Here is a 15,340-nt window from a genome sequence, read left to right on the forward strand (position 1 = left end):
ATCAGTTAATGTTGTGTCCAGATAAGTGATGTGGATTCAGAGAAAAGGTTGGATTTTGCCCTGCACACTGTCAAATACATGCATTTAAATGTTGTTGTTGTTTTTTTACACACAAGTGAATGGGAGGTATTACGATTCTTATTAACTGAGTCAGAAAACAAAGATTAGAAATTGTCTTGTGACACATGATGTTTCATTTATATCATGCCAGTAAAATTTGAGAATCTTCATCTATATATAAATATAATGAGTCCATGAATCAAGAAAACTCCACACACACACAGGAAGCAGCTACTCACAGCACGGCCTGGACATGCAGAGGCTTCTTTTCTCTGTAGGTCTGTTCTGTGCAATGAGAGGTCACACAAAAAAACTAAAAACAAACCTCAGCTGAGCAGCATGTATGTTTTTTTATCATCAAAATGTGAGTTTAACTTGTTGTTTAGTGCTTTCTAGTTTCTAAACTTTGATTGTCAATATCTTCAGTGTATGTCACGGGTTAAAAGTGACCATTGTGTGCATGCAGCCTAATTTGCAAACATCATTTGTTTGAATACAGGCTACTTTGTGTCTGTCAGGTGTTGTTTACATGTGACTAGCCACGCTCTTTTACAAACCAAAATATATATATATATTTCATTTCAGGCTGTCTGGTTACAGGACAAAAAAAATAAAGTGAATCTTTACAAGGATAATTGTGTTCGTGAGCCAAAAAAAAACACACACACACACGCACACACACATCCAGCAGGGATAGATAAAGTCCAGAAGACTTCTTAGAAAAAAAGCTCATTTCAGGATTTCTTGGAACAAAGTGAGATTCAGCATTTCTGTATCAGCAGGCGCCCCTGAATGTGGCTGTGATTATGATGGAGCTGCGCTTCCAGCAGGCCACATGTGCGTGTTGTTGGAAAACATTTGAACATTTGCCCTTAAACAAAAAGACAGAAAAAAGTAGGCTATACCTCTGATTTATTTATTTATTAAAATGGTGCAAATTCCACATAAAGACTATCTTTAATTGACCCTGTCGTATAAATATAAACCCGGATCTCCCAGCTAAACGTTCCTCACACAATCCCAGCTCTATAGAGGTTACAATATAAAACAGAGGGCTGCACGCTGTACACGCACTGAAATGGTCTTTGGTCCAACAGTATGTTTTAGTTTATTGTCACAATAACTGCTTGTTGTTGTTTTTTTTCGACAATAATTACTCTCCGAGAAAACCTCTCGCCCTGTTTTTCCACCGGGATCGAGGGAAATCTATATTACTGGAAACAGTCTGTGTGCATTCCTATTATCTTTAATGTTGAGGCCGTGAATTCCCAGAATGAAGGCTCTGTCGGGGCCGCCCGGCGGGGCGGAGTCAGGCTCTGCGATTATTCCTGGAAAGCGGATAGGCAGAAGCTGCCGCGCGGTTCCTGGGAGCGAGCGCCGGTTCAGCGAAGGCAGCGAGCCGCCGGGTGAAGCCGGGGCGAGGTTCAGAGTGAGGGGGGAGACAGGGGGGCGGGGTGGAAGAGGTGCGCCATGAAATAACACCTGAAAACAGCGATTATCCACAAAAACACAACATGAAGAAGAACCTTTAAAAAACTGCCGAGAGAGAGAAGCGGCGCGCGCGGCGGCGGTTGGAGCGGAATGGGAGTTGGTGCGGCCGGTGTGACGTCAGAGCCGCCGGTGCTGCGAGGAGTTCTCAGAATAGACTTCTAGGAAACGGTAAATTTTAAAAGCCAAGCCTTTACACTCTGTCCTTCACACATTTGGATCCCAGTCTGGCGACAACACACTCCAGCCCGCTGCTGCTGCCACGGAGCTCCGTGTTTGACGTTAAAACCGCTTTTTTTATTATTATTTCTCACCGTTAGGTAAAAGAACGGCAAACTGTCCGCGCTCGGTGCTCTTCGTGTCTTTATGTCGTTTAAAAACGGACCTGTTCGCACCAAGCCCCTCGTACAGCTTACTGTTTTATAAGTAAAGCTGTGGTTTTTTTTTCTTCAGACATTTTTTTGTCTTTGTGAGGGGGACATCTGAGCGGAGTTCAAAAACTAGCATGATTCTGTGTGTACCCGGGTGAGTCCTCTGTCCTTTGTGTCTGTTTGTGTTAAAGTAATGTGCTCTAATTAGCGCTAAGATACATGTGAAGTTGTTAAACTACAGACTTCATTGTAGCTTTAAAACTATTATTAAGCGGAAACAGAGTGTTGTGTCGCCGCTAAAGCAGGTGAACTAAATGCTAATATAACAAAAATAATTAGCTTCTTGCTGACTTATTATTTACTAGGACTTTAGCTAGGCTACTCCACCAGGATGACCTGGTTTTTATTTTTCAGTAGGCAGACAACAGCTGTCACAATTTAGACTTTAAAGATTATAAATTATGAAGAATTATATTTATGCATACATGCAATAATAACTGCTCTTAAAGCTAGCTAGCTGCAAACATGTCTTATTCTGTGTATGTGGTGTGTTTATGTTCACTAAAACCATATTTCCCCATCTCATTTCCAGTCCCAGAGCTCTTCCGCCTGCTGTTCCATCCACTGAAGCCCCGCGGGGTATGCGGGCAGGAACTCTACCGCCTACCCCCTGCCTTCAAAACACCCCTCCACTATGGGACCCCACAAAAGATCTGCGAGCGATTGCCAGCAACTTCTGCTACCTAGAAAATTCAGGTAAAGTGATTCATTTTTGCAGACTCTCTCTTAAAGAACAAAAAAGTCCTGTTTGGCACAATTGATTTTAATTTAGGTAGAAAATAAACATTCAGCCGCATGCAGGCCAGGTCTGTCTCTTCAGGGTGACTAATATTCAGGAATTTGTGTAGGATGGTACTGGGGAGCTGTGACTGCAGCACAGGCCCACGCTGCGCTTCAAGAGGCATCTGAAGGAGCATTTCTGGTTCGGGACAGCAGCCACCCTCTGTACATGCTGACCCTGTCCGTCAGGACTGCAAGGGGCCCCACCAGTATACGCATCCAGTACAGTGGCGCCCAGTTTCTGCTAGACTCCAGCTCTCCGGCCCGACCCAGCCTGTCGTCCTTCCCCAATGTGCCGAGTCTGGTGCAGCACTACATGGGACCAGAAAGGAAAGCAGAGGAGAAAAAGGTGGAGGAAGAGGCTCCTCTAAAACCATCTCAGCAGACTATTCAGGAGATGCCTGTGGTACTAAAACTGAAGCAGGCCGTGTACAAGCCCCAGAGCCTCCCCTCTCTGCAGCACCTCACCCGCCTGGTCATAAACAGGCACACAGACTGCCCTGACCAGCTACCACTCCCAAGACCTCTGCTCCGTTACATACAGGACTATCCCTTTAAGGTATGAGGGCTCCTTCAAATCCACTATACTGGCTGCATGTCAGCTTACCTAGAGGAAAAAAAACTATCAAGCAGGTCCTCTGCGCCTGTGAAGGACATAGCTGCCGCAGCAGTCCGAGGCCAGTCACAAGCATGCTGGACACAGAGTCCTAACGTTGCTGACACAATGTGTACAAATTCAGTGAATTCTGACGTGTCTGGTTTCGGACTGAATTTGTGGAGGACCGAGTGGTGGAGCGCCACAGAAAAAAGTACTGTAATCTACACTTATTACTTATTTTATGATGGATGTGAAAATTGTTCACATCCATTTTACCCTCATCAGTTCTGGATGTACATACTGTTCCTGAGAAGGACACTGATTCCATTGAGACATCTTTGATGCCATTTTGTTTTTTTTTTTAGTAAAACATTTTTTGTACCTTTTTCATGTGTACATTTTTCTATTAAACTAACCCACTGGAATCTAAGTTGTTTATCTCCTTCTCTTAGTCATCTGCTTCGCTTCAAACACCAGTATTGTTCATAGGGTAAAGAGAAACGATGTCATCATCGTCATCAACCACCACATGACAACTTCTCTTGTGACACTTGTTACGAAATCTTCTCATTTTAAATCACCTTTGAAACATAAAGACTTTCAGCTTTAAGTATGTGAGAGATGCAGATTGTTTGAGGAAATAAAGACCACATTGTGTGTGCTTTTGCTCAACAATGTGTACCGCCTGCATCTGAGTCAGTGAGTGGACAAGCGAAGGGGAGGACCGTTCATCAGCGGATTCAGAGAACTACTGAATGCTTCCTGGGAGGAGGGTGAGATTCTGAGAGAGAGGGTTCTAAGAAAAGCTTCGGTAATTACCTTCAGCTTTGAGCCTGCTTTTGTGCTATCTCGCACACATTTTTTATTGTCACACAGGATGTGATCACAAGTGCTGCAAGAAGTGGAAACGGTGACGTTAAAAAATCATTTGAGCTTGTGCAAAATGTGAATGTTGTACGATCAAATCAGTGTGAGTGCATGCTTGGTGGCTCAGTGGGGGTGAGGAGGGGGGGATGACGGGTGGGAGGGAGTTGAGGCTATGGCGACCTGAGCTAAAGCCAGCGTAATAGGATCTCGGTTTCTCAGTTCAGATCCAGCTCGTGGTCCTTGTTTGACTTCTCTTTTTGAAGGATGCAGAATCGCGGCCTGAAAAAGAAAAACATGTCGCTGTCATGGATGCTGCTTAAACTGCACTTGTAGTGTAAAAAAAAATACTTTTGCTTTAAATAGGACAGACAGTGAGTGGTATAAAAGATCCAAACAAATAGCATGAATTCAATACATTTTCAACAACAACAATATGATTTAATGATGTCCATGTGACCGATATAAAAAGGGCTCCACAGACCTGCCGGAGATGTCGTGCCGTGTCTCCACATACTGTAGCTCTTCCACATTCACCTCCACCCACCGTCGTATGAGCGGAGGGTGTCTGGGGTCCACCTCCAAGTAAACACGGCTGTTATTCACCAGACAAAAAAAAACAACAACACTTAATGGATGAAGATTTAATTATCAGGAGGACGAGGATTAGAAGTAACCTTGGGATGAGAGCGGTGGCACAACTGTATTCACTGGAAGCCTTTTAGAAAGCTTAACTCATTAAAAAAGGCAACATGATACATGTGTTTTCTAGAACATGCCGTTCTTGTACCAAGCTCCCACCACCACTGTTAGGAATTGAACCCAGGTGGGTTTGTTTGTGTGTGTGTCTGTTCCTGTCGGTTCCTTACCCTTCGCTTGACAAAATCTGCGGAGCCAGAGTCAAAATCTGTTTGATCACATTAAGGCCGTCTGTGCCTCCGTCTAAAGCAGCATGGTCTTCAAATCTGAGAGCAGCAGGCAGTGAAAAAACATCACTAAAACGCATCACACTTATCCACACTAATAATACATTATATCATGTTTTAAAGCTGTTTTGTTGAATGTATATTGAACTTATCGTCACTTTAAATTGCATTGTACATGTGGCATGTTACAATGACAATAAAAACCTATTCTATTCTATTCCCTACATAACATTTAATGTACGTACAATGCTTTATTTTATGTACTTTAACTGTAGCATTTAAAAGAAATACATAGGCACACAAAAAATAGCTGATAACCCTTAGAAACAAAATAAAACTAATTTAATTTTTTTTACTAAATAGTGAACAATATGTAGCTAAATCAACAGAGCAAATTCAAATCACTGCTAGGCTACAGCTATCTATTATTAGCATGAGCTATAATTGTCCCTTTTAGCAACAAGTAATACACAATAAATCAATAAAATGCTGTAAAGCATCCCCAGGTGTATTTTCAGGGGAATAGAGTTTATATTTTTTTTTGTTAATGTTTTTCCCCAGTGTAAATTAAAAAAATAAAATAAAACATCCTCTACTATGATTCACATATGGCAAATTATTATTATTATGAATTTGCTTCTTACCATTTCTTAAATTAATAAAGTCTTTACAGTGCACTAAAGATTTGTTTATATATGTGCAATATCAATTATTCATTAAACATTTGTATACTTGTTTCAAATTAGGCCAAGGAAAATATAATTTATTATAACTTAGTCACCTAAAAATGTCAGGTTGCAGTGAAGCCATGTCCTCTGAAAACAGGTATGGAGGGTTACTGACCAGAGCTGAAACAGAGCTGCAGAGGCTCAGCACACTCTGTGCATCTGTGAAAACATACATTAAAACATCAGCAGTGAGTTTTTATTATTATTTTAAAATGAAGACATTTGCAGGGCATTGACTCACCTTTCATTACATCTATATGGTGAATCTGTAACCTGTCCTGAAGCCCCAGCCTGTGGAAATCAAATGTATTATGTATTTCAATTGAAACTGTAGTGTTAGTGTCTGACCACAACAAGAGTGAGGTACAAGTCAAGGACATTTAAAACACGGTTTACCTTACCTGAACATATTCTCTGTTGTTAAATCCACCGCCTCCTGGCTCTGATCCAGGGCAAAGGCTTTAAGCTGGTTAAAGAGAAGCAAACAGAGCAATTATATGCTGCTTACTGTTTGGACACAACTATTACAACTAGAATTTGACTAAAGGACTTAATATATTTATTAGTTTATATAGTTTATTTTAATGTGTTAAAGGAGATACAGATACAAAGACATCTAAATGTATTCAATTATTCTGTATTATTTCTGTTTTTTAAACACTGCGTATAACCAGACCTCTGCAGCCCCACTGATCCATGCCTGGGGCTGGACGCTTACTAGCATTACCCAGCCAGTAGAAAAATGAAAACATGATCACACTGTCCATCAGGGGGTCTTAAAATGCCATGAAGCCAACATTTGCTTAAAGTTTTTCCTGATCATCCTGAGGGGAAGATAACTGCATCAAATTTCATGGCATTACAGATTTCACACATAACAGGCATAATGGAACATCAACGCTTAGAAGCACACATGAAGAGGAAGGAATAACCCAGTGATAAGTTTCATCCTCTGTGGGCCATAAATACAGAGACTGTGCTGAGACGTTTTTACACCCAAATTAAGCCACAGGTTTAGGTATTTATAGTTAAGATGGACCATGTAAAGTGTCTGACTTGTGACGGTGACAGGTGACAAGACATCTATGATTAAAGTATGTAAGCAAAATTGGCAGTATGGAGGCCAGTGATGATAATAATCAATGCTAAAGTAGTGAAGATCTTGTCTCTGGAAACAGGATATGTACCACAGGCTTTTAAAACTGCTGTGATCATTCCGATACTTAAAAAACCTTCACTGGACCCGGACGTCCTAGGAAACTACAGACCGATCTCCAACCTCACCTTTATCTCCAAACTACTTGAAAGAGCTGTTGTAAGTCAGCTAAACGACCACCTGTGTAGTAACAGTCTGTTTGATGCTTTCCAGTCTGGTTTCAGAGCCCATCACAGCACAGAAACAGCACTGCTTAAAGTCACCAATGACCTCCTCATGGCATCGGACCGGGGTCTCGTCTCTGTACTCGTTCTACTGGATCTCAGTGCTGCCTTCGACACCGTAGACCATCGCATCCTGCTACACAGATTGGAACACGAAATCAGGATTACAGGAACAGCACTGCGCTGGTTTAAATCATATTTATCTGACAGATTTCATTTTGTTCACACTAACGATGTGTCTTCCACAGGTACAAGGGTTAACCACGGTGTTCCACAGGGTTCTGTGCTCGGACCGATCCTGTTCACCCTCTACATGCTCCCTCTAGGATACATCATCCAGAAGCACGGCATAAACTTTCATTGTTATGCTGATGATACCCAGCTGTATTTATCCATGAAGCCTGAAGAAACGGAGCCGCTAGTCAGACTACAGGCGTGTCTAAAGGACATAAAGGACTGGATGTCCTCCAACTTTTTACTATTAAACTCGGACAAGACTGAGGTCATTGTTTTTGGACCGAAACATCTCAGAACTAGTTTATCAGATAATACTTTCTCCCTGGATGGAATTACTCTGGCCTCCAGTACGACTGTGAGGAACCTTGGAGTTATCTTTGATCAAGACATGTCGTTTGTCTCTCATATTAAGCAGGTCTCCAGGACCGCTTTCTTTCACCTGCGTAATATTACTAAGATCAGGAGCATCCTCTCTCAGAGTGATGCTGAAAAGCTCATCCATGCTTTTGTCACTTCAAGACTGGACTACTGCAACTCTTTATTGTCAGGATGTCCACATTACTCCATCAACAGTCTGCAGCTGATCCAGAACGCAGCAGCTAGAGTTCTGACAGGAAGCAGCCAAAGGGATCATATCTCTCCTGTCCTAGCGTCTCTTCACTGGCTCCCAGTGGACTCAAGAATACACTTCAAGATCCTTCTTCTAACCTACAAGGCTCTTCATGGACTTGCTCCATTGTATCTGCAGGACCTGATTGTACCATATGTTCCTAATAGGACACTCAGATCTCTGAGTGCAGGTTTACTAGTAGTTCCTAGGATTCATAGAAGTAGAATGGGAGGACGAGCTTTCAGCTATCAGGCACCGCTATTATGGAACCAGTTACCAATCTGGGTCCGAGAGGCAGACACTGCCTCCACCTTTAAGACTAGACTTAAAACTTTTCTGTTTAGTAAGGCGTACAGTTAGCCTTAGACCTAGTGTGTAGCACAGCTATGCTGCTCTAGGCCTACGTTGTCGGGGGGCACAAACATGATCCACTGAGCAGTTTCCCTCTCACCCTCTAACCTCTCCTTTTCTCTCCTTAGTCTGGCTCACACTGGTCTCAAGACCTGGATGATGACCTGCAGTCCGGCCCGTGAAGTCTCTCTTGCTCTACGTTGTCGGGGGGCACAAACACGATCCTCTGAACACCCTCTGACCTCTCCTCCACTCTCCTTAGTCTGGATCATACTGGGTAATATCGTCTCATAATCTGTGTTAACTGTCTTCCTTGTAGTTCTGTGCCTCGCTCTCGCTCTCTCTCTTTGCAGGTCTCAAGACCTGCATACTGACCTGCAGTCTCTCCTGTGCTCATCGACTTCACTAGCCCCTGCTGCTCATCTTTACTATCAAATTACTATTCCTACTTATGGACCGACGATATATATAGATATCTATTACAATATAATCACTGTTTCATCTTGCTGTCATGTTTGCTCTGTACTGTATCATGTTTGTATCATGTTTGCTCCTCTCTCCCTCTCTCTCTTTCTCCTTCATCCTCTCTCTCTCTCTCTCTCTCTCTCTCTCTCCTTCATCCTCTCTCTCTCTCTCTCTCTCTCTCTCCCTCATCCTCTCTGACTAGCAGCAGGACTGGTTCCCCCTTAAGTTGACGGGTCCTGCTCAAGGTTTCTTCCTCTTAAAGGGAGTTTTTCCTTGCCACAGTGCTCTTAGGGGGGTTCCTGTGAAGCGCTTTGAGACAATGTCTGATTGTAATATGCGCTATATAAATAAAACTGAATTGAATTGAATTGAATCTGCTTGCATCGATACAGATGGAAATTCTGGTGTGTTTACATCACTGCCCATTAGGAGTTAAAACCAAGTGTCTTTCTTTATCACTGCAGTAAATAAAGATCACACCTTTCCTGTTGCAGACAGAAGATAAATGTTAGTAGGTTATTATATTCAGTTCACAAACATTTGATTTAGCTGGTGCAGAGCTGAACCATGGTGTAGCTAAAATGTTGCTACAACAGACACAAACTTCACCTGAGGTACACTCTTCAACAGACTAAGAGAAATGGCACCAGACCCACACCCCACTTCCAAACACGTGTGCTGGGTCCCAGACTTCATCTGAAGATCAGCGAGCACAAGCTCGACCAATTCCTGCAGAGAAACAGAAAACAAAAGACACAGTCCTGGTTATTATGTGTTGTTATTTTTGTTGTTTTATTGCATGTGTAGAGTGTTTCTGTCCTCTCCAACCTCTGTTTCAGGTCTTGGTATGAATACAGGAGGCCTCATCTTCAGTGTCAGGTCCCTGAAGTCCCACTCCTCAATCACATACTGCACCGGCATGCTGCATCGAACACAGAGTGCTGTCGGTAAAAACACGTGGACGTATTTATTTAGAGACGTTAACAGAAGCGTACCTGGAGAGACGTTTGCTGCAGAGCTTCCACACCTGCTCTGTTTGTTCTTGGCTGAGAAACTCCGTCAACCTCTCCTGCTCAACACTTTCTATCTGGATAAAAAAAAAAATCAAACCATGGACAATCAGATACATGCTGTTGATTTGAATGTGGGGAAAATGTTACATGAAACAGAGCAGAAAGAGCTAATTTCAACTCACAGTTTTAGCTCCGAGCAGATGAGCGATGATATACTGGCTCGAATGCTCAGGCTCTGCCACTCCTCTCTTCTCAAAGCACCTCTTCCATAAATCTATGGCTTCAAGTGCTGTGATCCTGCCTGCTGGACAGGCTGGCATGCTGCACGCACGCACGGCAGGGGAGCTCCAGATTCCCTAAAAGCATTAGAAGTCAATTCCTCCATAGAGGGAATCCCCGCAGCTAGGACTAACCTATTTCAGATCAAACCTTCAGACACCACTGGCTGACATGCACTTAAGACACGTGTCTCATCTGAAGGGCATTATTAACACTTCCTCCTCTCACTGAAGGGTACAAAGATGTATACGTGAAATTATTAGATACCTACATGCAACCCCAGTGTGAGGGAGAGCGGTGTTTTCTAGTAATCTGTCACTGTCATTTTGTCGGTATAGGTTTGGTATCACTCAACAATTGATCACACATTTTAGGCTAATTGCTTTTATGTTGTTCTATGATTCATCCGGCGCTACTGGGCATGAAACACTTCCTCAGTTATGTAGGAGAGGATAGATAATTAATCCTGAGTAGCACATACAATACAGGTAAGACACAATACAACTATTGTAAATAAATACTATTACCTAAACACTATAATACAAAATCAATTGGCCTGAAAACAAGAGCTATTATGTAGTATGCACATATAAACTGTACATATAGCCTATATATTATATTATGTCCACAAAAATGATTGTCTCCTATCTGATCTAAGTTAAGTCACTAAAGGCCAAAAAGGGAATTTAACCACTAAGTATTCATTTTATTGGGCATGGGCAATGCTCCTGTTTTGATCCTGTCATACTCAAATAATATGGTTTATAAACCTAGTGTCAGCTGGGATATTACTGTGTGTTTGTCCTTCAGTGTTCAAATTCTTTAGCAGCACACAATTCTAATACCTTTCAAAATGAGAATCAGCTTTGTTACCTTCGGCCCACCTCTCCTGCACTCAAAACATCTGTATCCTGCACTCAGTGACCTCCTCCACATGGTTAAACACCGTCTCTGCATCATCATGTATTTATGACAGGACCACAGCTTCTGTCTGGATACTCGCTGCGTCAGGCGGCAGTAGTTTGATAACAGAAAACGGTTTATAAGTTCATTTTTTAACGTCCACTATGAAAATCTATCTAACGTTTCTGTAGCCTGACAGTAGCTGGGTCGACGTGTTTCGCGGTGTTTCCTTCACATGGCGCAGAAAGTCCTTTCGAACTTCACAGTGACGTAAAAACGTCCCCACCTGCGCGAACCGTCTGCGCAGCTCTGACTCTCGTGAATAATGCTGCCTTTATGTACTGTGGGGATATGGACATTGAGGTACAATTCCCAGTAAAATGTAGGATTACTCTGATAAACATGGCACAATTCAACTCTTACGTTTAAAAAGATTTAACGTGATGTACAAAAGTATAGCCTCGTGTATCATTTTTTTTCTGTCAGAGACAACATTTAAATAAAGTCAAATAATTGGTAGGGTAACGACCCGTTTATTTACACAAAAGTAAATTACACAACTAAGAACGTAATACATATCAGTTTGGTATATTGTATGTTGTGTCTTTAATAGAAAAACGCATATTTTACAAAAGATCTACGGTTTTTACGACATATACGTTTGCCTCGTCTGATTTACGTAGAGTCCGTGAACGCAACAATATTGTTGTTCCGCTGTCTGGCGTGTGTGTGTGTGTGTATGTGGGTGCATGGATGAGTCGAGTTGTTGAATAGTTTGTTATAAGGGCGACCACACTTTTGCTTTACACACTAACAACTCATTCACTAAGAGGTCGCCGAGCATTAGAAGTTGTTAAATGTATTTTAAAGTTGGTCACTGGATTGTATTTGTACGTGAAGCTAGCAGCTAGCTTGTGCTTTTATTCAGCAGCTGATGGTAAACAGGGAAGGAGACTCGCAGGTGGAGCTACGCTGCTTTTTAAACATTTTGTGAGTGTTCCCTGACTGTGGAAGTATATGATGGGGATGAGCACTCGAATAGAGTGTATATTTTTCAGTGAGTTTCATCCTACTCTGGGCCCAAAGATAACATATCAGGTAAGTGTTACCACATTAAATGTGTAATTTAATAAATCAACATTTTAGTTGAATATTTTTAAATGGAATAAAATTGCCACTACTGAATTATTAATGTGCAGAACCAGTACCACATTTTTATATGTATGCTGACAGTATTACATGTTTTGGCACAGGCATGTTTTGTGCATCATCCTCCCTTCACCCATCCTATGTTATATTTTGTCATTCTGTGTCCTCTCCTTGCAGGTTCCAGAGGAATACATTTCACGGGAGCTCTTTGACACAGTTCAGGTTTATATTATCACCAAGCCAGAGCTACAAAACAAATTAATAACAGTGTATGTAGTCTACTTCTCTCCTTATTTCCTTTTTTTTGAAATTCTTAATTTGTTTATGTTTTTATGTGTTTATCTGTCTTTGTTGTTTTGGTTCAGCACTGCCATGGGGAAAAAGTTGATCGGCTGTCCTGTGTGTATCGAACATAAGAAGTACAGCCGTAATGCCCTCCTGTTTAACCTCGGCCTTGTTTGCGATGCTCAGACCAATACGTGTGCACTGGAGCCGATTGTTAAGAAGCTGTCCTTGTACCTCACAACTCTGGAGGTACTACACACCTCTGCCATCTAAATGTCATTTTTGCTTTTTCAGGCATCTTAGCAGTTGTCCTTATTGTGTTTTCCCCTCTTGTGTTGCAGCTGGAGAGTGGCTTTATATCTAATGAAGACAGCAAGCAGAAACTTTTACCTATAATGTCCACATTGTTAGAGGAACTTAATGCCACAGGAGCCTGCACTTTACCCATAGGTAGTTTTTTTGGTTCCAAAATGTTGAGAAGATAAAATATTTTATTTGAAACCAGCATGGTATCAGGCAAGAACTAGCAGCACTTTGCAGCACACACTTCCCACACACAAAACATGTGTGTGTGAGGATATAGTCAGTGTAATCTATCTACTTTGCAAACAGTGTAATTGAGGTGTTCACATTAATATCTAAAGTGCTAAGTCTCTGTTACAAGCTTACTTAAGTGGATCTTAAACTCTCTCTGTTACATTTAGATGAGTCCAACACCATTCACCTAAAGCTGATCCAGCTGCGAAAGGACCCCCCTATAGTCCAGGAGTACGATGTGCCTGTCTTCACCAAGTGCAAAGATCATTTTATTAAATCTCAGTGGGATCTCACTACTCAACAGGTAGGACCTCCTTGTCAGCAACACGGGTCCTTGTGTCAAGACGTGTTTAAAATTCTAAGAAACTCTAGCAGAAAGATTAGCGAGTACAAGTTTGTTATCAGTTGTGTACGAGGTGATAAATGTGTCATTTATGAATGGAAAGGTTACACTATTAAAGGAAATGGTGACATTTATTGCCTCAGTACTGTGTTATTGCTATAAGCAACAGTTTCTAGTAAGTAGTAAAGTGTAAAAGTGCTCAATAATGCAGCACTTGAGGCCATGGAGCTTAGTAGAAGCCGTTAACCTTCTGTTATATGTTGTTCCTGCAGATTCTTCCCTACATTGATGGATTCAGACACATTCAAAAAATCTCAGCTGAAGCAGACGTGGAGCTGAATCTTGTTCGCATCGCAGTGCAGAACCTCCTGTAAGTATATTTCAGTGAGCAGTGCTGCACTTCAGTGAACATGTTCAGCTGATCAGAGAGCAACCATGTTTGTTTACATTTGCGCCCTCCATAGATGCTGTTCTTTATTTACGAGAAGGGACTAGAGATGTCACACTTACATCTACTTTTTGTCTTCACAGATATTATGATGTTGTGACCCTGGTGTCCATATTTCAGGTAAGACATGTGTGTCTGCCTGTGAAACTTCTACAGAGTGCGACATTTAAAGGGATACAGCGCTACAAACATATGTTTAATTTAATCAAAGAAAAGGCAGCAAAGGGAGGGGGGGTCTGCTGTGTCAGCTCTCTGTAGCTGTTATGTAATGTGCACAAATCCACTAAAATGTAGCAACAAATGGTTTCAGCTGTGCAAAAATGTTTAATCAGTCATAAAATGACACATGGCATCCGACTCTTGTAAGAGTTTACCCTTATTATATAAAAATAACTCCCACTGGTACTTGAGCATTGAATTGCTTGCTTGTGCTAATTTGTTTTTCTTTAGTACTCTAATGTGTACTGCACCACCCCCAAAGTCCAAAGCCTCATCGATGACAAGTCCATCCAAGAGGAGTGCCTCAACTATGTGACAAAGCATGGTGAGTCCTGATCATGACTGTTGAGGTTTTTTCTCTGTGTTTTTTGTTGTAAAGTTTGATTCCTGTCACTCTCAGGTCAGAAACGTGCCAGCTTGAGAGACGTGTTCCAGTTGTACTGTGGTCTGAGTCCAGGAACCACAGTCCGAGACCTTTGCTCCCGCTACTCGCAGCAGCTTCAAAGGGTTGATGAGAGGTTATCATCACACACGTTATCTGTTCTTGAAAGGACTTGACAGGTCTTGAAATGTTATGTCATGTCAGGTAGACATGTGTGTCAAGTCATGTGGTTCTGTTCAGGAGGCTGATCCAGTTTGGCCTGATGAAGTCTCTCATTCGACGGCTGCAGAAGTATCCAGTGAAGGTGATCCGTGACGAGAGAAGCAGGCCGCCTCGACTTTACACTGGTTGTCATAGTTATGATGAGATCTGCTGCAAAACAGGCAAGCTTTGAATCTCTGATTATCAGTTATGTAACCAATAACTGATGGTGGAAAACAAGTCTGCTGACCATGTCCTGAATTTACAGGGATTAGTTACCAGGAGCTGGATGAACGTTTGGAAAATGACCCCAATATCGTTGTGTGCTGGAAATGACCTGACATGGAGCTGCAGAGATGACTGAACCAAAGATGCCTTGACAGGAAGAGAGAGTTTTCTTAAATTAACAATAAGTGGAGTTTTGTAGAGTTTTTTTAAAATCTTCTGGCATCAACATCTGTTTAAATAGTAACAATTCATTTGAATCTTATTAATAGTGCACTGAAGACATCACACAATTTATTTACACAGTCTGGCTTAAGTCTCTGTATATTAGCCTGATTTCTGTGGTTATATACAGTTAACATTAAATGAAACAAAAGCAAAAAACGTTTAATTTTGTGGTTTCAGTTGAAATCATATTGCCTGCACATTTTATTATTA

General features: G+C 41.7%; 3 protein-coding genes across 4 annotated transcripts; 2 read left to right on the forward strand and 1 right to left on the reverse strand.

Annotated features, from left to right (window-relative positions):
- Positions 1 to 1,756: 1,756 nt before the first annotated feature.
- Positions 1,757 to 3,719, forward strand: LOC114436021 (cytokine-inducible SH2-containing protein-like). The gene is made up of 3 exons (XM_028406059.1): positions 1,757 to 2,073; positions 2,512 to 2,675; positions 2,828 to 3,719. Exons 1-3 carry the CDS (start codon positions 2,054 to 2,056, stop codon positions 3,322 to 3,324), a joined length of 681 nt encoding a protein of 226 aa, XP_028261860.1. The 5' UTR covers positions 1,757 to 2,053; the 3' UTR covers positions 3,325 to 3,719.
- hemk1 (HemK methyltransferase family member 1) lies at positions 3,677 to 11,377 on the reverse strand. 2 transcript variants are annotated; one of them, XM_028406058.1, is made up of 12 exons: positions 11,084 to 11,377; positions 10,114 to 10,287; positions 9,914 to 10,005; positions 9,747 to 9,840; positions 9,528 to 9,647; positions 6,277 to 6,341; positions 6,117 to 6,166; positions 5,929 to 6,034; positions 5,091 to 5,186; positions 4,706 to 4,816; positions 4,405 to 4,503; positions 3,677 to 4,249 (listed from the first exon to the last, which is right to left on the reverse strand). In XM_028406058.1, exons 1-11 carry the CDS (start codon positions 11,171 to 11,173, stop codon positions 4,440 to 4,442), a joined length of 1,062 nt encoding a protein of 353 aa, XP_028261859.1. In that variant the 5' UTR covers positions 11,174 to 11,377; the 3' UTR covers positions 3,677 to 4,249; positions 4,405 to 4,439. The 2 variants fall into 2 exon arrangements, with proteins under 2 accessions (XP_028261859.1, XP_028261858.1); XM_028406057.1 differs by having other exon boundaries at positions 3,677 to 4,503.
- A 446-nt stretch (positions 11,378 to 11,823) lies between these two features.
- On the forward strand, positions 11,824 to 15,286 carry nprl2 (NPR2 like, GATOR1 complex subunit). Its single transcript, XM_028407210.1, has 11 exons — positions 11,824 to 12,211; positions 12,440 to 12,531; positions 12,628 to 12,796; positions 12,889 to 12,997; positions 13,252 to 13,388; positions 13,700 to 13,797; positions 13,959 to 13,995; positions 14,326 to 14,419; positions 14,495 to 14,612; positions 14,717 to 14,859; positions 14,946 to 15,286. The coding sequence occupies exons 1-11, from the start codon at positions 12,131 to 12,133 to the stop codon at positions 15,011 to 15,013; spliced, it is 1,146 nt and encodes a 381-aa protein (XP_028263011.1). The 5' UTR covers positions 11,824 to 12,130; the 3' UTR covers positions 15,014 to 15,286.
- Positions 15,287 to 15,340: the final 54 nt, after the last annotated feature.

The sequence above is a fragment of the Parambassis ranga genome, chromosome 5 (assembly GCF_900634625.1).
Source record: "Parambassis ranga chromosome 5, fParRan2.1, whole genome shotgun sequence".
In the NCBI taxonomy this organism is placed as follows: Eukaryota; Metazoa; Chordata; class Actinopteri; family Ambassidae; genus Parambassis; species Parambassis ranga.

Excerpts from the sequence above, each read along its gene's own strand:
- LOC114436021 (XM_028406059.1), top strand. The coding sequence starts at position 2,054 with ATGATTCTGTGTGTACCCGG. Across the intron at positions 2,074-2,511 it reads ATGATTCTGTGTGTACCCGG|TCCCAGAGCTCTTCCGCCTG; the intron begins GTGAGTCCTCTG and ends TCTCATTTCCAG. Across the intron at positions 2,676-2,827 it reads CTGCTACCTAGAAAATTCAG|GATGGTACTGGGGAGCTGTG; the intron begins GTAAAGTGATTC and ends GAATTTGTGTAG.
- hemk1 (XM_028406058.1), bottom strand. The coding sequence starts at position 11,173 with ATGATGATGCAGAGACGGTGTTTAACCATGTGGAGGAGGTCACTGAGT. Across the intron at positions 9,841-9,913 it reads TGCAGCAAACGTCTCTCCAG|CATGCCGGTGCAGTATGTGA; the intron begins GTACGCTTCTGT and ends TGTTCGATGCAG. Across the intron at positions 9,648-9,746 it reads TACCAAGACCTGAAACAGAG|GAATTGGTCGAGCTTGTGCT; the intron begins GTTGGAGAGGAC and ends GTTTCTCTGCAG.
- nprl2 (XM_028407210.1), top strand. The coding sequence starts at position 12,131 with ATGATGGGGATGAGCACTCGAATAGAGTGTATATTTTTCAGTGAGTTT. Across the intron at positions 12,212-12,439 it reads GCCCAAAGATAACATATCAG|GTTCCAGAGGAATACATTTC; the intron begins GTAAGTGTTACC and ends CTCTCCTTGCAG. Across the intron at positions 13,996-14,325 it reads CCCTGGTGTCCATATTTCAG|TACTCTAATGTGTACTGCAC; the intron begins GTAAGACATGTG and ends GTTTTTCTTTAG.